Source organism: Rhopalosiphum maidis, chromosome 2 (genome assembly GCF_003676215.2).
Source record: "Rhopalosiphum maidis isolate BTI-1 chromosome 2, ASM367621v3, whole genome shotgun sequence".
In the NCBI taxonomy this organism is placed as follows: domain Eukaryota; kingdom Metazoa; phylum Arthropoda; class Insecta; order Hemiptera; family Aphididae; genus Rhopalosiphum; species Rhopalosiphum maidis.
The window spans coordinates 4,423,431-4,447,122 of record NC_040878.1 but is presented as its reverse complement, the minus strand read 5'-3'; the positions used below and the strand labels follow the sequence as shown (position 1 = coordinate 4,447,122).

The window sequence follows — 23,692 nt, the reverse complement described above, 5'->3', positions numbered from 1 at the left end:
TTTTTTTTAATACGTTTAAATAAATAATTAGATACTCCATAATTTTCATACTTCTAATTATACAATTAGTTCAATATCCTGATTTCCTCCACGACAATCCCCACCAATAGGAATATTACTGTGTGTATATGGCACAGTTGCCTGCTACGTAAATGACATAAGAGTATAAAACAATATTAAAACTGTCGATTAATTCAAATTTAATCAGAATTGACCAACAACAATACGAATGTATATTATTATATATTTGGCGTGCAGATATTGTACATTTCGTGGAACTTGTCCACCGCGTTCTTCGTTCATTTCCGTACGTCTTATAAATAAATTATAATATTATAAAATAAGACAAGTGCATTGTTCTAGCTCTCGTACAGCGCTACAGCGTTATCGACACACGTCCGTTTGACGGAAAAAAATTACACGGACACACTATTGTCGAAAACTCTTCTCGAGTACAAGTAGCACATTTATTTCAAATAGATATTAATATAATAATGCTCGAAAGTTTTCCCCGATAAAACGATAAATAACCAGCGATAACATTATCCGTGCTATTTCGTCGGTATTTTTTTTCGATATTATAATAACATAATATGATAATGTACAACACCGAAATGCGAGTAAACGTAGCAACACTTCTGTATTACAAATATGATAAAATACTCCTCGTAAACGGCTTCGAGTCTAATAATAATATTTGACGAATGCTGTGCGCGTTTAACGCGCGATCGTATACCTAATAGCCCGCTGCACTTCGAACTAATACAATTATTTACTATGAAGTTTTTGAAAACATTGCAATAATAAATAGTATTACGCGTAAACAAAAAACAACGATGATGTTTTTTTATAGAATAACGACGATATCATAATATGTGTTGGGTCCGCGGTCGGATGTCATCGCGCGCACAACCTGTTCGGACCGATTATTATTATTATTGTTATTATTATTATTATTATTATTATAGTAATAACAACAACAATAATAATAACATCACGTCGGAGGAAACGCCGCGGACGGGTCGGGGGAAAAAAAAAAGCCGACAGCGAAAAAAAAAGACTTAGCGCTCGCGCGCGTACACACGACGTTAAGCGAGTCGTAGTGTAGTAATGTATCGATGAAAAAAAAAAGTTATGAATGAATTTATGTTGGCAAATAAACACACACACACACACGGTCTCGCGCGTATAATAATATAATATGAGTGCGAGTTGTGGTGTGCGTGTAGAGTATATTTTTTTCCTTCTTTTACCGATCGTTTCAGCTGCCGCCGCCTGAGTTGCCGGTGCACACACACGCACACGTACGGCTGGCTGGCCGGCCGGCCGGCAGTTCTATTTTTTAACAACGCGCGCGGACGAAAAAATAAAAAGCCCACCGGCCCCCTCCTCCACGCCCGATCAACCACCTCCTCCATCACCGACACTACCGCCACCACCACCACCACCACCACCACCAACTCCTCCACCGCCATCGCCGCCGCGAGTCCCTCCGCCGCCGCCGCCGCTCGCCATTGCCCCCACCTCTTGTATATGGGATTTTTTTAATGGATCCCAAACTACGGGCGGCGGCGTCGCGCCGGACGACGAAGTGGCGGCGGGGGGTCCGGCTCGCTGCTCATTGTGACACCCTACCATCATCGCCGCCGGTTTTTTTATTCTCTTTTTTTTTCATATATATTTTTTACCCGAGCTCGTGTAGACACGGCGCGGGACGGGCGGCGGGGGGCCCTTCGCCGCGCGCGCCGTTCGTCCGTCGCGGCGGCGTGGTGGCGGGGCGAGTTTGGTCGTCGTCGTCGTCGTCGTCGGCGGCGACGGCGGCAGCGGCGGTGGCGGTGGGGGGACCCGACGGAGAGTTCTCGTCGTCGTCGGCCGCCCAAACCGCACACTCGCCGAAACGAACCGCTCACGTACGGACCGGTGTCTGCGTGCGCGCTCCACACACACACACACACCGCAAAGTAATTGTTGTGTCGTCGTCTTCTCCAACGAACAGTGTGTGTTAACATAAATAGTTTTTTATTTATTTATTTATTGTTTTTTTTTTTTTTTTTTTTTTTTTTTTTTAACAATAATTATACGTAAATTTTTTTAATCCGCTCCGACCGCGGTCGTAGAAGTTGTAGTAATAACCCCCGGCCGGGACCAGTGTTATTGTGTGCGTGTGCGTCCGTCCCGCGTTTATTTTTTTATACTCGCCACCGGCTACTATTAAATATATATTTATTTGGTTATTGGATTGATACAGTTTTCATTATTTTTTCGACCGCCGTCCGTGAACCCGGTGCGTTTACATGCGTTTGGGCTGTGCGCTTTATCGTCGAGAAATTATTGTAAACCCAAAAACCGCACCCGCATACGAGCACGATCATCCCTCGCGCGCCGCCGGTCATTTGAATTTTATGTGAACATCGACGACCGTGTGCGCGTTACGCCGGTGCTACCGCGCATAGCCATCGGTGCTGTAATAGTCCGTACGCCGTCGGCATGAAGTACGATTTCGCAATGGAGAACTGCTTAGGGACCGATTATCCGAACCTGCACGAACTTAACAAGAACTGTTATGGGTTCTCGCCGGCCAGCGTGCAGAACGGACCACAGGCCGCCGCGGCCGCGGCCGCTGCCGACGAACAGACCATGTACAAGGTAACGATCACGATGACCAATATTATGATTATCAATATTATTATTTTAATGAAAACATATCGCCGATCCGACAGAAATGCTCGAGAGTCGGGATTTACCCGCAACTGTACCCGGCGTGCAGGGGAATATTAGGCAAACTACAACCATCGCGGCTCTTTTGGCTGTGCATTTCTTTTAAATGCCGATTTTCCCCGATTTGAGAGTCTTGACCGACCGTCAATTAACGCTTAAGTATAATATGACATTGTGGCGTATATTTAAAACGATTATTATCGCCACGGCTCCCTGTTCGCCACTTTCTATTACTTTCGTCCGCGGCTGAATAGTCTATTGAGTCTGGTATTGTAGGAACACTAAAAAAAAAATCAACCTATATGCGTGCGTATATGCGTACCCGAATAATCCGGAGATCACGGCACGGTTACTAATGCGACCAGAACATGTCAGATAATCAATTATACTTGCTTTTTTCTTTATTATTATTATTATTATTATTATTATGTTTTATATACATTTCGTTGGTCGAGTCGTCCGAGAGTTTTCCCTCTTGTTGTCTGCCGGTTAACGAAAAAGAAAAAAAACCAATACACATCACGACGACCGTTATCATTGTGCAGGGTATTATGCTGTGTGCGAGTGTTGTTTGTTTGGGAGCTATATCATTTTTAAGGCGAATTTGTCGCAGGTAGATATATAGTCCCGTTCCCCGGAATCGGTCGTCTGACGTCCAAATCCCAACTTCACGATACCTTGCGTTATAGAAACACAGGGAATATAATACACTTCATAATCATGGTACATATTATACAGGTGATGCGCCTTCGACTCTTTCTAATGTGCTGTTATGTATAAAGATTTCGAATCCGAAATTCTGGCAATCGATTCACTAGCTGTCCCGATGGTGCACAGCGCACACGCTATTTGTTATCTATTGGCTTATTAAAAGAAAGCCATCTGCCCATCTCCCTCACGTGCGTGTGCGCAAACTGCTGTGTCTGAAAGACCAACACGGCTAAGATTATACAAACCAAAGCATTTAATTTTTATGCGACAACTGCAAAAAAACTAATTTTATTTTTTTATATTAACTTCCAAACGACCTACATTACACTCGTCTGTAACACTCGCACACATGAAATGTCATTACATAGGATAAAACTTAATTCCAGCATAAGCCACTTATCACTGCACACCGAAGCTGTTTTCGCTGTTATATAGAAATATGATGAACCGCACGTTCGAATACTCTTCCACTAACCATGTATGTATAATATGTGCCAACTAAATAACGCCGTACTCATCCTTCTTTTGTATAGTACGTAACGTTTTAACAACTGTCACACGCGCTCACGAAAAAAAAATCAATATTGACGTTTTACGAAACGTGTTTGATATGCGGTAAAAAAAAATATAAAGCACCCGCAGGATAATGTGTTCGTCTGTGTGTATGCGTGTGTGTGTGTGGTGTGTCGGAACACTGAGCGTAAGTAAGTATATAAATCGCGGCGGCGGCAGCGTTGCCAAGTCGAACCGCCGTCGCGGCGTGCAGCGGGGTGTCCGCTACGGACAGATAATAATAACGTCATCGCAGCCGTCGTTATCACCGGTGGTCGGCCCGGTAGAATGATATTATTGTATAGTTATAATTAATATCACATTATAATAATTATTAATATTGTTCCATTATTATTATTACATATTATAACATTTAAGCGCGCCGCACACTCCGGGCGCGCAGAGTGTACTTACCTCCAAACGTAACGCCCCAAAACGTTTCGTATTATAATCTCTCTTACATACGTGCACTCGAGATAGTATACCTGACACGATATTATTATAACAAAATATTATCTAAATTTTTTTAATTTTTTTTAAATCCGTTCTACTGTACATCGTCGCCCTCGAGTGTATGTGTACGTGTGTTTGTTTTCTGTGAGTTTTCTCACACGACGAAAACGACAGCAGCGCATACAATATGTAACTATATAGCCGTAGTATATGCACACGCGCGACACACACACACACACTAATGAAGAGTTCATTAGCCTTGAAACGTGTGCTGGCCAAGTGTTTAGTAGGATCGGAATCGTCGGAAACACGAAATGGCACTACAAAATTTTGGGATTAACGATTACAGACAAGTGTCGCTGAAATTCGAGCTGTGCAGTGCGGCTTTCGTTTGGCCGCGCGTAAATATCTTTAGCAGCTACATAAATACGCGCCAGTTCGTTCCGCGTAGACGTCGTTATCGGCGACGTGCGGAAAGAGATAAAATTCGTACGAAATCCGCGCCGGCAGTGTTATCACGCTCGCAGTTATTAATATTAAATATGTATATTATAGCATTATAATAATATTTTACTCTTAAAGTCCAAAAGTCGCCACTGCGTTACACGCCAGCTTTATAAATATATATATATATTATAAAAAAATGAATTTCACGACAATGTCTGTTATTATTACCATTATTATAATGTTATCGCCATGAAACTGGCAATTAAAAAATATAACATTATTATCTATTCTATACCCCGTCCGTCCGCGGTGGTTACGATTCGGACTACTTTAGCAAATGTTATTATAATAAAGACAGTGTAATTGTGTACGCAATAGGATATAGGAGGAGAAGGCGAGATAAAATATATTTCATCTCGTAGTCGGTTCTTTTTTTCGTCGTCGTCGTCGTTGTTGTCTCGTTAGCCGATTTCGAATTTAATAGGTTTCAGGAAATGGAGTATTGTCATTCGTCGTAACCTTGTAAAGCGACCACGTGCGGCCGTGCGGGTGTTAAACTATTGCGTTCGCCGCCACATCGTAATCCTTCTTTTTTACGCCACAGCGTCCTTAAATATCTCTGGAAAATGTTCGTTTATACCTATAATTATAATATTATTATTCGCATTCCGTTTTGCGTTCCTGAAACCACGCAGTTTCGGCACTTTGTTATACGTAGTCTAATTGCCGGTATATGCAGCTCCGCGGCGCGCAGGCGCTACTCCAAAACTTATTATCATCATTAGGTATATCCAGTAGTCTAGAAAAGAGTAAAAAATATACTTTAACATTATTATGGTTGTTGTTTTATCATTTGGCGCCACTGCCGCCACCGCCGCTGCCGGTGTGCGGTAATAAATTCACGACGTACGAACGAAGACAAAAAGGATGGTCGGAACGTGTGGCGACGGTGGCGGCGATATTGGGAGAGGGAAAACGATAATTATACGTGTTCGTAATATACGACCATAAAAAAACAGACTCCTCTCACGCACAAAATATAGAAAAAAAAAATATATATAAAATATATATACCAACCATATGGGCTAACAATGACAGTGCACACGGTCTCGTGGACGCGCATAAATGTTTTGAAACATGTTAAAACTGTTGCACGCAATACAAGAGGCCCGCTATGCAATATGTGTATGTGTGTGCTTGTTTGCGTGTGTTTGTGTGCGCATATTATATACGTAGGTATATGTATGTATAATAATAATGTGCGTGTGTGTGTATGTGTGTGTACAGTGTATATACGTATATATGCAAATTAGGCTATAGTCGCCCACCTAAAAGTTATTAGAGAAACGCACGCACGCGCGCCCGCGCCAAATGAATGGTAACTGGGAAGTATATATACATCTGCCGGGCGACACCTCAATACATACCTCGTACGATAATATACAAAAAGCGGCGACAGTCGTTCATCCATATGTAACATAATCATATAACAGCCGCTGCCGTCGTTGTCGGCAGAAGCTTTTTAGTACTACCGTGTAATATGTATACTATAGTTAAAAGGTGAGTGGTGACACATCGTTCGTAGGTATGATAATATAATATAATATATAATAAGTGTGAGGAGCCCATCAAAACTTTAACCGATTATTTTAATAATTAATGATTTATTATTCACCTTGTAATTAATAAAACCATGTATGATTACATAACGCATCATTATTTATCAGCTATTATAGGTATACTTACTCATATATTATAAGTACCCCATAATATAATACTATTTAACGATGTAGGTAGGTGTTTGGTTAAAGTTTAGTTTCCCGCTCATTACTGGACCATCTGATGCGTTATAACAGCTGTAACCATCCACTGCTGCAGATATATAAATAGTAGGTATTTATAAATTTATAATATTTGTATATATGTGGGTACTCTTCGCTGAACACTGTCACTCGTGTACTTATCGACTTATCGACGGGTTATTATTTTATTATTATTGTCAATAAAACCGGTACCTATCTGCCATAACTGTTGGTAGAAATTAACAGAATGTCGTAGCTAGGTATATAAAAAAACTCGTTTGTATAAGTCTTCAATATCAATACACACATACACATACATTATAATACTCGTTATGTGTTCGATTATGCGTATGATATTGTATTTGTGTATACTTTTTTTTTCGGAAGGCTTGCGCGGGAACCGGTTTTTTACGTCAAATGCACACGCGTTCACTTCGCTCGCGCGACGACGGTGATCGATATGGTTCCGATCGTGGGCGGCGTGGGCTTCCCCCAGAACGGCACGGCGTACCTACGCTATCCTAAAAAAATAACTAAAAATACACAAACTACTGCAAATAGTCAGAAAACGAACGCGGACAAGAACGACACATAACACAAACTAAAAAAAAAAAAATGTTATCTCTATAGTCTTATATAATAATGTATCCGCCGACACGCAGCTTCCATTTCGTGAGAACGAGGCCGCCTTCGTCGGGGTCGCATTGACGGTTCTGGCGGCGGGGGCGGAATCGTTGGATGTCGAGTATATTATATTACCCCATCAACCGGCACACACACTCTCGGGATTTATTACGCCGCGCGGCTGCAAGATCTATCGTATCTAGTCGGAAGTTCGTCGTCGTCGCCTTATACGCGCGCGAGCTCGCACGGGAAACACGGTGGCAAATTTTCAAAATTAGTTCCGTCGACTGATCGCGGGGGAAATAGGCACAGCGAGCGAGCGAGAGAGAGAGAGATACACCATATGTGATGTCTACTGCGGCGTATATATTAATATTATAATATACGCGTAATATTATGTGTCATGTGTAATATAACCGACAGGGTTCATCGGGTCACACCGTAAATCCTGCACAGTGAAATGCTCCTGCCGCCGCCGCCGACGATTTAGCTTGTAAAATGTGCATTCTTCGAGTTTGTTAAATTGTACACGCACGTCGTCGCTGCCAAGACGAATCAGTCACGGCCGCCTCTTCCTCGTCGTCACATCACGAGCTTCGTCGGGTTCTCCGCTCCGTATAATAATAATAATATAATATTATAATAATTATCATATACACGCGGTGTGCACACACATCAGCATAATATATTAATATACGGTTTGTGACGTGACATCCTCCGACGTGCACTATACCCCCCTCCTCCGCCCCCAAAAAAACAAATAGTCTACAAAAACGCGTCGACAATTTTTTTTCCGGTCGTCTCGTAAACCTACCTAACCTACCTGTACAATAACATACGATATTATAATATGCCTACCTAATGTGCCTGCACGTGTGTGCGACACACCTGACAAGTGTCGCTGTCGTCCACGCGCGCGCGTTTTTAATACCGTGTTTGTCCGCCGTAAATATTTGTTTTATCGTCGTCATCAAGGGGGGGGTCCCGCGCGTTCATCGACGATCGCCGTCGTCGTCGCCTGCATGTCTCTGCAGTAATATAATATAATAAACACACGCACGCACATATATAGACCGACTTTCATAGGCTCGCCGTGTATTATTGCGTAGGTAGGTACTCGTCAAAAGTATATACGCGATTGGCGTGAAAAAAAAACACACTAATCGTCTATTCGAACGAACTCCATCGAAAATATTGTAATAACAATGGTATATACATAACGACGACTTGAATAAAAAATATTTGTGTTTATCGTTGCTTACGATTCTTTTTTTTTATTATTATTATTACTCCGCTGCCGTGGTGTATAGTCGAAACGTATACTTATAACCAAGTCTATACGTCAAACAACTAATTATATAATAAGCGCTCCATTGCATAATTTGTGGTTATTTTTTTTCCTCGCCAATGATAAATACATACGCACTTGGTATTATAATGACGGATTTATTGACATTGGCGGTTTCACATCGCGGCTCGTCAATGATGACGGTTAGTCTTTTCCTGCGCGACAATCTAAAATCGTTATCAAATGATAAATGCATTCGTAATTATTAGATTATTAAAAATGTAACCGGTAAATTCGGTCTAGGGTTGCGGCTGCAGTAGTTTTCCATTTCCCCCCTCGCTCGTTACATAGACACTCACACACACAAACGCACGCGTTGCGATATGCTACGAGGAGTGACCAAACACCTCGGTCGTCTCGCGGTCGACGTTCTCTACTCGGCAACGGGTCCCTCTCTCTGGGGGCGATTTTTCTAACGGACAAAAAAGGGTGACGGCCACAGCAGTAGTCCTCCGGGTTATTTTTTCCACCCTTTTTTTTTCGGTGGCGAGCGTCTCGCGCGCGCGCTTTGGCTCGATCGCTAGAGAGGGCGGCGGCGGGTTAATGAAACACAAAAAACCCGATTGTATGAGTGTTTGTGTGTGCAGTGTATACTGTATACCCCCTTTGGTTAGGTTCCATTTTTACTTGCATTATATGTGTGTGTATGTTGCACGCAACCGCTGCCGCCGTCGATTGTGCAATAATCCGAAAAGAGGGTCCCGTGCGATGGGAGTAATGAACGTGCAGGGAATACACACACGCGCACACACTGCAGCATACAATACCTATATACTCACGTATATATCGACAAATTGGTCGACTTAATTGAACTGTGGATACTGGGGAGAGGTGAGTCATTAAAAAATAAACGACGTAATTTTTTGTATAGGTACCTACGTATAGTATATATATATTATATTTATATTTTTGAGGATACGCGCACAGCTACGCCACGGCGCGCGGCCGATGCCAAAATATTAGCCTCCGTCGGCCAAAAAAAACCGTATAAATAGACGAAGAATTAATGTTCCTAAAACGCCGTCGTCGTAGTTGTCGTTGTTGTCATGTACATTATACTTATATTATATTATATATTCTGCTCGGTCGTTTCATAAAGAAATAAAAAAATAAAATACGTACACCGATCGCGCGCGAATTCGATTATTACTCGCGCGCGCGTGTAGGTCAAGTTTTTTTCGTTTATATAGGCACTGTATATAAAAAAGGGGTGACTCGTATTTTGATTCTTTCTTCTCGGGGGTTTTTTTTTATCGTAAGAAATAAAAACAAGTGTTTCCGCTCGACCGGTGTAGGTCGGTGCTGTAGTGGCGGAGGGAAAACAACAGTTATCTATAATAAAATTCAATCGCGAGACGCGATGCTTATGAATTATATATAAGAGCGGACGGAAAAAAAAAACCATACACAATTTGTTTTGCTAATGTACGCAGTGTATGGAAATCGATATATTAACTAGAGCGGGGCGTTTGTAAACGAGTATATAGGTAGGTTTTTTTTTGTCAACAGTTAGTTAAATTTAGTTTATGTATTGAGTGTCAACTAAAACTCAAATCTTCCGGAAATGCACATTCGTTGGAAAATTTATCGGTCGTCGAAAATCGTAATGTTTGTTACCTACTTTAAACTTATTGCGCTAATTGGTTTCTATTTTGTACATATAGCTACAGTGGGTGACTGATCAGAGATCTATGTAACAAAACTGTTGTGGAATTTAAATGAATCGTATAATACTCCTACCATTTTGTAATACGAACTGCTGATCAACCCGTATATATAGGTATATGTTATGCTCATGGCACGTATTGTTGTTACAGGGTCGCGGTAGGAAGCGGGGCGTGAACAAAGGTAGAGACGGTCTCGGATGGTCGAGTGTGGACCACGGAAACCCAGAGGTAAGTTTCGATTGTTTATTAGTAATATATATATATATATGGCTTATTAAGGCGTCATGTATAATATATGAATTATCGCTGTTGTTTCGTCTTCCGATTTGAAAAATCATAATCTGAAAATAATATGCGTAGTGCTTTTTGAAATAATATCGATTGTATCCGCCCTCGACGTCGATTTTAAGAATCACCGGAAAAAATAACCATGGTATACGATTGTTAATATAATATATTACTATTTACTACTATGTAGTATACTATTATACATATAAATATATAATATACAAACGAGTTTTGTTTGGGTGCATTGAAACGTTTCAGTATAATATATTATATTATAATATAGTATATACATTATATACACTTTAGTATTATAGTACATGGGTACATATTATTATATACGATAATAGACATCACTTGTAATTAGTAATTACTTCCTAACGTGTATTATGCGGCGATAAAACACGATTAGACCGGTTTTATTATAATATTATTATAATATATATTTTAGTTCACCAATGGTTACGAAAAACCTACTATTATATCCGATGCCGCCACGTTATTGAACGTCCAAAGTCGTTGGTAGGTTCGGAGCTGAAAATAGTTTTGGTTGGGTTATATGATATTCGCTTACTGTTAGTTTTTATTATTCTTTTTAGATGTTGGTAATTTTTTAAGTACGACATCACTTTTAATAAACTCACGGGCGATAACCCTCATCGCGCTGAAAATCAAACTCTGAGAAATAAGTCTATTAAAAATCTCAACAAATTATACACCTGTGACTGTGTGATAACACTTATAATAATAATTACCGTTGAAAAAATTATATATATAACTTGCATGTCATTAGTGCGGTGCGAAAACGATAACAGGCGTATAATATGTATATCATTGCAGCTTTACATCTATTATATAGGTAACTGTTAGGCTGTATATTTATATATATATATATATATTATAAATTATGCTGCACGCGTTCACCTCCGTTGTTATGTTTTATCAGTAAATTTAATTAATTACCAATAGATAGTGCATGGGAGTACGAATCGCGGGAATATGCTTTCTTTTAAATCGGCAGACTGCAAGTATTACATATAGAGGTATACACTAGTACGTGAACCAATTGTTTTTTTCTTATGCTTCAAATAAAAATCAATTTCTACTGACGTTTATATAAACCGAGTAATAGTGGGTATACTTAAACATATTATATTGAACATTGTACTTTAGTATTGTAGTATTCGTCGACGGAATTCTTCTTTAAATTTATTATTACTATTAACACACGGTCGTTGCGAAAACGCGTTTCGCGTGTTTCGGCTATTTTCGTTACATTTGCGGTGTCTATGGAATAAAATGCGTTTAATTTTGAAAATAAAAGCATACAAATTAAATCAGCGACGGACGTTAGTTATAATCCTCAGAACTAGAAATTCGTTTTTACGCCATTCGCCGCCGACGAGTGTCTTTTTACCTATCACTGGGCATCTATATCGTTTGTTACATATGTTTCAATTAGCCGACGCCGGTTATCGCAGAGAATTGCACCAGGGAGAAAAAAAGATAAAACCAGGTATATATATATATATATATATATACACGAGAAGTGTTTTAATTTCAATTGAAAAAATGTGAGCGCCTCGTGTTCACCACGCCTCATCTATTTATAATATGTTACAGTATATAAGCCTAAACGGCTAAATAGATTTATGTATATTATAGTCGCGTCATTATTTTGTATGTTTTGCAACGGTGCACTCAACAATTTAAATTATACATTAGTATAGTTATCGAGGATAAAAATAATGATAATAATAATACAAAATAATAATCGGAGATTGCGGTCGACACCTACGACGTGTCTCGTAGATATGTATATAGCTTTATCCGGTTTAGTTCTGGTTTTGTTTTTGGTTTTTTAAATTTTTAACGATGAGCGACCAAATATACGCTATGAATCGTGGTTTCATGTTACATAATCGATGTTGGTCGCTAGTGGTATGGGGACGAAAAATGATTATTATTATATATACTTTTTTTTAGCACAGCCGGACAAACCGGTGTGTTGGTGTGCTCGCGTACGATTGTCATCGTGCATTATTTACGAACCGTTGATTTTTTTTCGCTTTTTGTAACCCCTCAAATCGAGAACGGGTCGAATTTAATTGAATTAGAAATATAAAAAACCTGAAGCCTTTTCGTTCTACCATGCATATATATATATATATAAATACCTATCCGTATATTTATGTTTATTATGTATATACTAAATACACATATATTTTATATACCATCACACATATACATATTTAGGTATATAGAAGTGTAGAACCCCTTTTTTTATCTACCTGCTTCCTATACCCCATGCACGTGTACACACGTGACCGCTAAATTGGAGGAATTATCGGTCTGTCGTTTTTTTTATTATTATTATTTAATTATAAAAGAATGGTCAGTGGGTACGCATGTGAAATTCGATTTTTCCAATGTTGTAATTTGCATAATATTATATTTATAATTCAATACGTCGGTCACCCATCATCCGTTGCACGTCCCGGAAAAAAATATTCGATAATCCCGTGTCTTGGGCAGGCAATGCACAATTATATAGTTTTATGTCGTAATGCCGCGACATCAATTATTGCTGTGACCACGCGAGTTTTTATTTTTTTACGAATTGTCTATGTGTTTTTGAGCTCGAATTTTGCGGTCGACTAGGTCGCTGCTCCCGATTATTACAGCAGAGTAATACCTATATAACTTCAACTTTCGTGTAAATAACAATATAGGACATGTGTAACGCACATATTATAAGTGTTTGGCGACACAGAGTATATTATAATGTCATGTATGATATATAATAATCCTTAATAATATCGTTAGTATCGGTATTTTATACACTATTTGTATACACATTATGATTCACCAAACATGTTTACGTCTATTTTAAAGTTGATTAATTTATTCAAATTTTAATTTTTGGAATTTTTTTTTTTATTATTTTTGAGTGTGATGTGGTGTTTCGAACTTCTGTTTTTTCAAATAAAATACCCCCTTTTTTACTATACCATATCTTCCAAACCCATTACCAAAAAATTTAACGAACAGAGTTACAACTTATCGTCTGCGTTATGAAATTATGGTCTTTAAGATGTATTAAAAAATTCCAAAAATGAGATTATGATAAACGACAGATAAACTGTATTGTCGAAGAAGAATAAAATGGTGAGCATCAAAATAGTAAATCACCAGTATACTGTATAATATAATAATATAATATATATATATATATATAGATGTATAGTAAAGTTACTTATAGATCAACTGCAGTATACATGTTCCGGTTGAATCACGAATTCACAATAGGTATCCAATGTAGATGCTATTACTATCAGAAAAGATATTTAAGGAAAAAAAAATGTAAATAAAATCACTATCAGCCGCTGACTTAAACCGTCGTCGCAGACCACCGCCGGTGCAGCAGTAGCCCGTCCGCGCCACGGCGTTTTTATTCGTTTCGCTTTTTTTAACAGACGTTTTTAATAAACGTACGCGCACACAGGTAGCTTGTCGTCGTTTAATATCGAATGTATGTGTGTGTGTGTGTGCCCGCGGCAGCAACGGACTCGCGCCGGGTGCGCACATATACAGCGTGTGTCGTGCTACAGCCGCCCGAATGGTCGGAATTCGTTTCGTACAGCCGTCCCCTCCCTCCGCGTTTCCATTGCAGTCGAACTCTCTGCCGCGGAGAGGAGGCCTCGCGCGTTTACGTTTTGTTTTTTTTTTTTAAACGTACACACCGTACAGAACGATTGCCGCCGCTACCGCGATTCGGTTGCCCGCGCGTGTACACGATGACGGTTTTAAAGTTTGGCACGTTTCGACTTTTGCGTATTTCTTCGTTTCCAGTCGCCCGGTGCGCGCACCGCTGTTGCGTCGGAGATTCGCACGCGCGATCTACGATCGTCCGATATTTCCGATTTACCGAAAAAACGTTTATCCAACACACTGCGGCTTTCCCCCCGGATCGTCGTTTGCTTTTATCGGCTCTAATCGCCCCAAATATAATGCATATACACTATACACGTGGTATGGATTTAAAAAGCGATCGGAGTCGACTTTACCGCCGCGTATGGATTACGACCATTAGTATATACTGTTATATACTCAGCACATATTATATACTGCTGTACACGGTGCACTCGAATTGGGCGTGTTTCAGATTTGACGACTTTTTAACAATATTATAATATAACGTGAGCGCGCGTATGATATATTATTATTAGTCATTACTAAAATATTATAGTGCGGCGGCGGCGGCGGCGGTGAGACAAAACGCGTTCGACGGCGACGAGCGTGTCGGCGGCGTACCTATTTTGTACGGCACGCCGCGACCGACCTTGGACATGACATCAGTGCGCGCGCGCCGCCGTGCAGTACGTAATATAATGTTGTATTTATATTGTTGAAAACGCGGTACAGACAGCCCGTCCGCCACGTGAACCTCTCCGTATACGCGCGACGGACGATCGCTACACGACTCGATTGGACGGACGTGCGTCTTTTTTAAATGTTTGTCTTAAACGGGCTCACGATAGGCTTTGCGGATAATCCTAGACGGCGGGCAACTGCACGCGTGTAAAATACAATAATAATAATAATTATTATTACCGTCGTATTATCGTCGAGATGCCGTTTCGCCGCAGACGATCGATCGCGTCATTTCAATATTAATTCACGGAATACTGTACGCTGTAATAATATGATGTTATGCGATTATATATAGGCGTCTTTCTACGCATACGCGTCAATATTGTGTTATTATTACGCTGTAGTGGAATATTGAGTGCTCAAGTCAAATCGATTGCTCGCCGCGTAATCGCGCGTCATACTTTTATTTACTGCGGCGTGTCTGGGAAACGCTCGTGTGATGTTCAATGTGCACTCGACGGTTTGTGTAGTTGCAATACGACCACGACGACCACGTGATTCGCAATAGGTTTACAACGTTGTTCTCGAAAAAACAGTTTTTAGAGAAGACTATACGAATAATTTACATTATTTGCGATTAATTTAGTGATTTGCTCGTAATTGGCAGCGAAACCAGATAAAACATTTACACGGATAAAGGCGCGTTAGGTGTATAAGTGACTTAGGATTTGGAAAAAATTACATAACTTTGTTTGAAATTTAAATTTTTTCACTGTTCCTATAGTATGGCGAAATACGCAAATATCAAAACACGCAGTGTTGCGAACCAACGATATATACATACATAATATTATTATGCGCAAAAAGTAGTGTGAATGTATAAAATATTGTATTTTAAATGACGGTGATGGTGACTTCTTTGTCGGATGGTTTAAAATCTTTTTTATTTTAAAAACGAGTTTTCCCTTTCGATATTTTCACAAAATGCAAGTGACTAAACTGATATTATAATTTATACTATAATATCGTTACTCTACTCCACATCGTCGCAGAGCAATAGCCGCAGTGATGTGTGGGACGTTGATCAACGGCGGCGTGGCGGTACATTTGAATCGTTTCAATAGAAAGTCACGATGATTCGTCTCTTATATTATATTTCCTGCGGCGACTTATTTACGAAAAAAAGCGAACGCCAAACCCGTTACGAAATTCGACGACACTTTTTATTTTTTATTGCGATTTCGTTTTTTAATTCGTTTGCATTGAATAAAAAAACCGGTAAACTATACACCGCAGCAAGTAGTCACCACACAATGTATGTTACATTATTTTAAATACATTTATATAAAAATGTATGTATGCATACATATGGGATTTATGCACTGGTTTTCCGAATGTCCTAGAAACTATTGCGTGGTAGATTAACTGGTCTTACTCCACTTATTTTAGATCAATATTGCACTCTGCTTTAAAAAGGTTATGTTTGAATTATTTCACTTTGGTCAAAAAAAAAGTGTGATTTTTGTATTCAGTCGGATCAATCAGTCGACATTGGTCTAGGGATTTAAAACAATTTATACTTATTTAATATTCTTAAGTACACATATTCAAGTATACACACGTTTTTTTTTTTGAATTTACAGTCTTTTAACACTCGTTTAAGTTGCAAAATATCATTGTTTAAAATAAGGGTTTTTGTTGATAATAAGCATTTTAAAACTTAACGATGATTGATTGACTACATACTAAACATACTAAAAGAATTTGTATGTATTCACGAGATAAATGGATTTTATAGTGTTATAATTATTACGTAGGTACTAAATTTAAAAAAAAAATCAATCTTGTATCGACCGAGAATCGTTAAATCGACGACTAGTATACCATCGTTTTCAAACCTGTTTTTAATCCTAGTGCTATTCGATTATTTCTATTTATCGTTGATGTAATACCTAAATGCAATTTTATTAACCCTGCGCTATTGCATTGCATGTATAGCTGTCGTCATATTCGAATGGTATACTGTGTATTTATCGTATACGTATAGAAATGCATTATGATGTACTCGTAGTCGGTGAGTAATAATTACCAAATCATAATAATGATATATTTGAAGGAAACTCGTAAAATCACTCATAAGCTACACTCGATGACTACGAATTATTTCTGATCGCCTCTAATCAAAATGCTTCTCGTGTTAAAATCTCGTCGTGTTTAGTCCCGGAGTCGTCGAGGTCTCAAGTCAATATGTTGTAGTGTATTATATAATAGGTCGTCAAGTTTTCGCTCATGTAAATTAATTGCAAATTAATGAACGCGTGTGTCGAGAAACGCGCACGTGGACTTAATAAGAGTAATTCCGAAACGGAACAATAATTATTAAGTATATTATTATTATTTCACCGTCGACCGCGACGGGTTCTGTATCTCTTTTGTTTGTTCGAGTTATGTTTGAAAATTACAACCACGCTGTACATCATAATATGCGTATTATAAAATAGCTATGCCGACCAATGTATTATTATTATTGTTATTATCATAAAAAACGATCGGATTTTCGAAAAATAAACTCTTTTTACTACGTATTATTATGATTATTATTATTACTACTATTATAATGTACTGCACTTGGCCGCCGTCGATGTTTATCGCGTCCACTTCGATCGATGGCAGCAACAGCAGCAGCAGCAGCAGCAGCGGCAGCAGCAGCTGAAAACCCGGTTTTTTAGTCGCACGCACCAGTCTCTCTTTTAACCCTAACGCGTCGTCGGGCGCACGTTTTTAAAAAAAATTCACGTCTACTTATATGCCGCTCTAGCACACACACACACACACACACACACACACACTAATCGGCCGAGCAGGACCCTCTTCCATATTATATATTATATAGTTATGTACGATGTTACGTATTATAGAGGTATATAATATTACGGTGTGCATACGCGTCTCGCGTGTGTGTTGCGCCGAAACCGGTCCACACTCGACCCGTCGACGATTGTGTGTGCGGCGTATGCGCCTCTCTCGGACCCCCCGAAAAAAAAAACGAAAAAAAGAAAACGGACAGACAGACAAGCGAATAAATCCGATGGTCGGCGGCGGGTGCGGAGATAATCATCGGCGGCGGCGTCGGAGCGACCCGCGTGTGTGTGTTTTACACCGCCATGTTAGCTACGGTCGTCGGCGATCCGTTTCTTTGTCGAGATTTCGATTTTTTTTTACCATCGTCATAATTATATTCATAACGCACTATACTCGCGTACAAAACGTTATACATTTTCGAGAGATTTTTCACCATTTCACACGCACACCGCACAGATTCGGACGGCCTTGAATTTTACGTTCCGGCCAAGGTCGGACCGGCGGCTCTAGTGATAACGCATGGCACTGTCGTCGTCGTCGTCGGATGATAACAACACACATAATAAACGACGCGGTCTTACGTATTATTATTATTTTATTCTCATCGACGCCGTACGGTCGGCCTTGGTCTCGAACGACGTAGGTACTTATGTGTTGCGCGCCAGTGGGTCACGATATGACCCGGAATCGTTTTCGTTTTGTCGGTGTATTAATATATCTATAAATGTATATTAATGTATTTTATCACGCTCTTACTGATACGTTTAATAGGCAATAGGAATAATAATAATAATAAAACAACAATAATTCCGCGTACAGGTCTACCGCGGGTGTTCGGTAGTGACGGTAGTGGCAATAATCGTCGTTGTGTAGTAGTCGTCGTACATATCGTAAATAGTTGGACTACCCAAGTATATTATAATAACTACATGATATATTATTATTATGATTAAATCGCCACCACCGCCGGCGGTTTTTATAGATTATCATTATAACGTGACTGTCCTCGAGCGAGTGAAAAATATAATATGCAAATTATTATTTACAAAGTAGGTATTTCATCGGTGCGAGATGACGTTTTTTAGTCAAAACCGGAAATCAATCATACGATTTATACGGCGGATTTCATCGATTCGGACAGACCTTTTTTTATTATTATTATTGTTATTAAATAGTCACCACCAATATACGATAATAATAATAATTTATAGCTTATCGTGTGACCGTTGTTCACGTCAGATGTTTATTGACAAGAGAATACCGGACGTCGTTGCGGGGGCTATGGTGGGCAACATGCGATTATTTATGACCGGGTTGTGTGTGCGTGTTTGTTTGTGTGTGTGTAAACACCCGTGTCATACAACCCCCCGTTAGGTACGTCTCCACGGGACCTGGTCCCAACGCGACGAATAATAATATAAACGGGTTGTGATTGTTATGGAATTTTTATCGCCTTGCGACGACGACGTGTACGTGTGACATTTGTTGGACGCGGTGACGTACGTGCAGCTAGACCCTTTTACGCGCTTTTGGACCCCGTCCAATAGACCTCTATCCGAAAATCCTTCGAGGTCCGTGTAGTCTATATTCGGACGCCTTGACCTTAGCTGTGAAAATTCTATCCCATTTAATTTATATATATATATATATTTATTTTCGATGCGAGCACCGCGACGATGACGGATTTTTTGGATACTTGCCCGACGTAACCCGTTGCGTATTGTGTCTGGTCCGGAGAGGCCGAGAGGGGTGGCAACACAAACCAGTATAATATTAGGCATACGAATAAACGCCCACGGCTGCAGGTAGTATATAATAAATAGTGGTGGCCAACCTGTGCATTTGCGGTAACCGGTATAACGCACGCAGACACACCGTGATCATTTAAACAATTTTAATTTAGTACATAATAAATACGATCGGAGGACGAAACAATATCATGTATCGTACATTATTATACTGTATCAATATCATAATGCACACGCAGCAAATATAACTGGTGGGGGAGGGAAGGTAAACTAAACGACTGTATTTATTAGACCAAGAAAAATTAATCTTAAAAACTTTAAACAAAAATATATACATATACATTTATTTTTCAGTTAAAAAATAACATATTATTTTTATTACTATTGCGTTAATTATTCCTTTAAACGATTTCAATAGCAAAAAACTTGTCAATTATATATATATATATATTTTTTTTTAATTATAGGTATTTTAATTTAAAAAGTATAAAGCAATTTAATAATGAAACAAATATTACATTTATTACTCTCCGTAAATTATAATTTCTACATTGTATTATACTTAGTAACGTAAAGTAACACTGTTATTTAAATAAACGGGTGGGTAATTGTAATTGCACAAGTGAGCTTAATAATTGTATCCTGCAACGTAGAAAAAAAAATTTGAACCGTTCAGCAGTACTATTAGTACAATTACAAATTACAACTTATCCAGCCTTGATAATATAATATTATAATATATGCTGCACACTGGTGTTAACAGACATTTTTTTCTTTTCTTTTTCCAGCAGATATTTGCGTCCAAGTCGGAATTGCAATTGCACTCGCAGCTGCACGTCAAAGACGTGAAACCGTACAAATGCCATCAGTGCAACAAAACATTCGCCAACAGCTCGTACCTGAGCCAGCATACGCGCATCCATCTGGGCATCAAACCGTACCGGTGCGACATCTGCCAGCGGAGGTTCACGCAGCTCAGCCACCTGCAGCAGCACATTCGCACGCACACCGGCGACAAGCCGTACAAGTGCAGGCATCCAGGCTGCACCAAGGCGTTCTCGCAGCTCAGCAACCTGCAGTCGCACTCCCGGTGCCACCAGACGGACAAACCGTTCAAGTGCAACTCGTGCTACAAGTGCTTCCAGGACGAGCAGTCGCTGCTCGAGCACATACCCAAGCACAAGGAGTCCAAACACCTCAAGACGCACATATGCCAGTACTGCGGCAAGTCGTACACGCAGGAGACGTACCTGTCCAAGCACATGCAGAAGCACGCCGAGCGGATGGACAAGCGGCCGCCGATCATCGGCATACCGCGCGTGGCCCTGGAGAACGGCGCGTACTGGGGCAAGATGTCACCGGACACGGCCAACAACCTAGTGGAGGCCATCAATCAGCAACAGCAACAGCAGGAGTGCATGCAGGGAGGAGGCGGCGGCGGCGGTTCCAACGGCGGTGGCGGCGTCGCGACTGCCGGCGACTTGAACGCCGGTGGACCGTCCAGCACCGCGGCGTCCGTGGCCGCCGACGACCAGCCGTCCAACAGGCACGGCACCCACCTACCCACAGCACCTTCCGAGTACCTGTCGGACGCGTCGTCCGTGCCCAAGACCAGCACGTCCGCGTTCACGCCCATCCAGTCGTTCGGACTGCCGACGCACCCGCCGCCGCCGCCACCGTCGCACCACCCGCACCATCCGCACCACCAGCAGCACCACCAGCAGACCATGTACATGCCGTACAACCACTTGTCGTTCCCGAGCGCCAAGCAGCTGGGCGCGCACGGCCACCAACTGTCGCCGATGGCCGGGCCCATGGACATGAAGCCGCCGTCCGTCGGGTCCGTGCCCAACGGGTTCCCCAACCAGCTGATCTCGCTGCACCACATACGCAACTACTCGCACCAGCCGAGTCCCTCGTCCATCATGTCCGAACACCTGTTGCACGGCATGAAGGACAAAGTGCAGTAGTAGTGGGTGACGAGCTGCGGGGCACACACAGCGGCGTCGTACGACTGCGTTTTTTATTACGTTATTATAACGTGGCACGCCACCGCGACTCGCGGCTCCGTACCGCGTGTCGTAATAATATCTGTATTTATGTATAGTGTAATATTATGCATAATGTCATAATAATATTATCGTATGTGTATTGGTACGCGGAAAACCGTATTAATAATAATATTTATGAAACGCCCGCGCACGGTGTTCCCCATCGTATTATTTATTAATATCGTCGTCGTCGTCGTGTCGTCTGTGTCGCGTGTGATTATGTTAGATATATATATATATATACATACCAGGTTAGGTATATACCGGCTGTGGTTATCATATATCTATATATATTATATTTACCTACCTTGCAACGCGAGCCAACTGTGATGACGCACACAGCAGTGAATATAGTCGACGACCACTATAATTTTCTCGCCAATTTATGCCGTTTAAAATCATTATTATTATTATTATTATTATTATTATTATTATTTTTATTATTATTATTATTATTATTATTATTATAAATGTGTTTTTATACGTTTTTTTGTCCAATGTCAACGTGTATGTGTCTCATCGTCGTCTCGATCCAATCCTTTGATTATTATTATTTTTTTTTTCATTTATGCCTCCCTAATATTTTAGTATGTTATATTAAATTAAGTTTTGGTGTTAAGTTGTGGACCGAGTGTATACGTGCGGATTTATTGCCCGTAACCGTGTAACGCATGTAAATATTTTCGAGCGAGTGGCGAGATGATGAAAACAGCTATCGTTAATTTGTATTTTATTAATTTTTATCTTCAACGTCTTCTTCTCGTCAAAGTGAATTGTCTATACCCAAGACTGATGTGTACATTATTAATAATTATTATTGTAAAATAAATAAATAACTATCGGAATTCGGGCAATAATAATATAGTATCGAAAAACATAAAATAATAACCCAGTTTTAAATGTTAGAGGTATTAAAAATTTTTCTCTTAATTTTCATTACTATTATTTTTTTTTTATGGAGAGCGTTAGGGACACAGAGGTCAGTCGCATGGATCTCAGTAAATTGTAGACGACGTATATTGTTTTTTAAAAACCTTACTGAAACAGTGTTTTACATTTCTTTTGTGATTGTTACCATTTGTAATAGTATAGTCAACGAGTCACGAAGGTAATTAACAAATTCCTAACCTAAAACTTAATTTTATAGGATACGTAAATTTTATTTTAAATAAGTTTTTAATTTTTTTTTTTTTTTTTGTAATTAATTAATTTAAAAACGTTAATTTTTTAATTATTATTATATAATTTTTATTTCGTTTAATGCTCAATTTGTATTAAATTTCGTTGTTCCGCTTTTAAACAAATTATGTAATTTTTTTTTATCGTTGTGATGGTTCGGTACTTAAGGCTAACAAATATTTTTTTTGTTTTTGTTGAACTATTTTAATTTACGAATTGTACAAAAAAGAACATGGAAAAAAGTAAAAAAAAAATAAGTAAAAATAAGCCTGTACATTATTAGTTAAAATGTTATAACATAATATTATAACGCGACTATTAAGTTTGTTGTACAACACATTTTCCGACGGTCTTATATATTATATATATATACATAACTAAATATAATATATATATATATATTATGTGTATAAAATATATATATATACATAAATTGTAAGATAATTTTTTTTTTGAGGTTGATAAAAATATTCCAATAAAAAAATGTATTAAAAAATGGCTACTTTGTTATTATTTTCCTTATCTTTAAAAAAAAAAAAAACAGGTTAATATGGGCGACAAAGTATTTATTTATGAGAATCATCAGTTTGAGTTATGACATAATTAATAACTTTATTCATAATGTGATTTTACGAATAATAGGTAATTTTACAACTTTCACTGATACAGTGATACATATCGGTATAGGCAATCAAAATTAAAAATATAAACAATGTTCCGTTGACGGAGAAGTAAGTATATACTATACTCGTATATCTAATGATAAAAAAATATGTAAGCGAATATTATTAAGTTGAAATACTGATACATTTTTGATTTAATTAAGACATGGTCATATATTCATGATAATTTTCTTATTTTAAATATTTAC

General features: G+C 39.3%; 1 protein-coding gene across 3 annotated transcripts in view; it reads left to right on the top strand.

Annotated features, from left to right (window-relative positions):
• LOC113551517 (zinc finger protein rotund-like) overlaps nucleotides 1–21,693 on the top strand; it is a 107,424-nt gene extending 85,731 nt beyond the window's left edge. For 2 of the 3 annotated variants that reach the window (XM_026953791.1, XM_026953790.1), the window contains exons 6-7: nucleotides 10,473–10,550; nucleotides 20,380–21,693. In XM_026953791.1, the coding sequence (XP_026809592.1) occupies nucleotides 10,473–10,550; nucleotides 20,380–21,561 (1,260 nt within the window). In that variant the 3' untranslated portion in view covers nucleotides 21,562–21,693. The remainder of the gene's footprint in view (nucleotides 1–10,472; nucleotides 10,551–20,379) is intronic. The other variant, XM_026953792.1, reaches the window with a different exon arrangement.
• The last annotated feature ends 1,999 nt before the right edge of the window (nucleotides 21,694–23,692 follow it).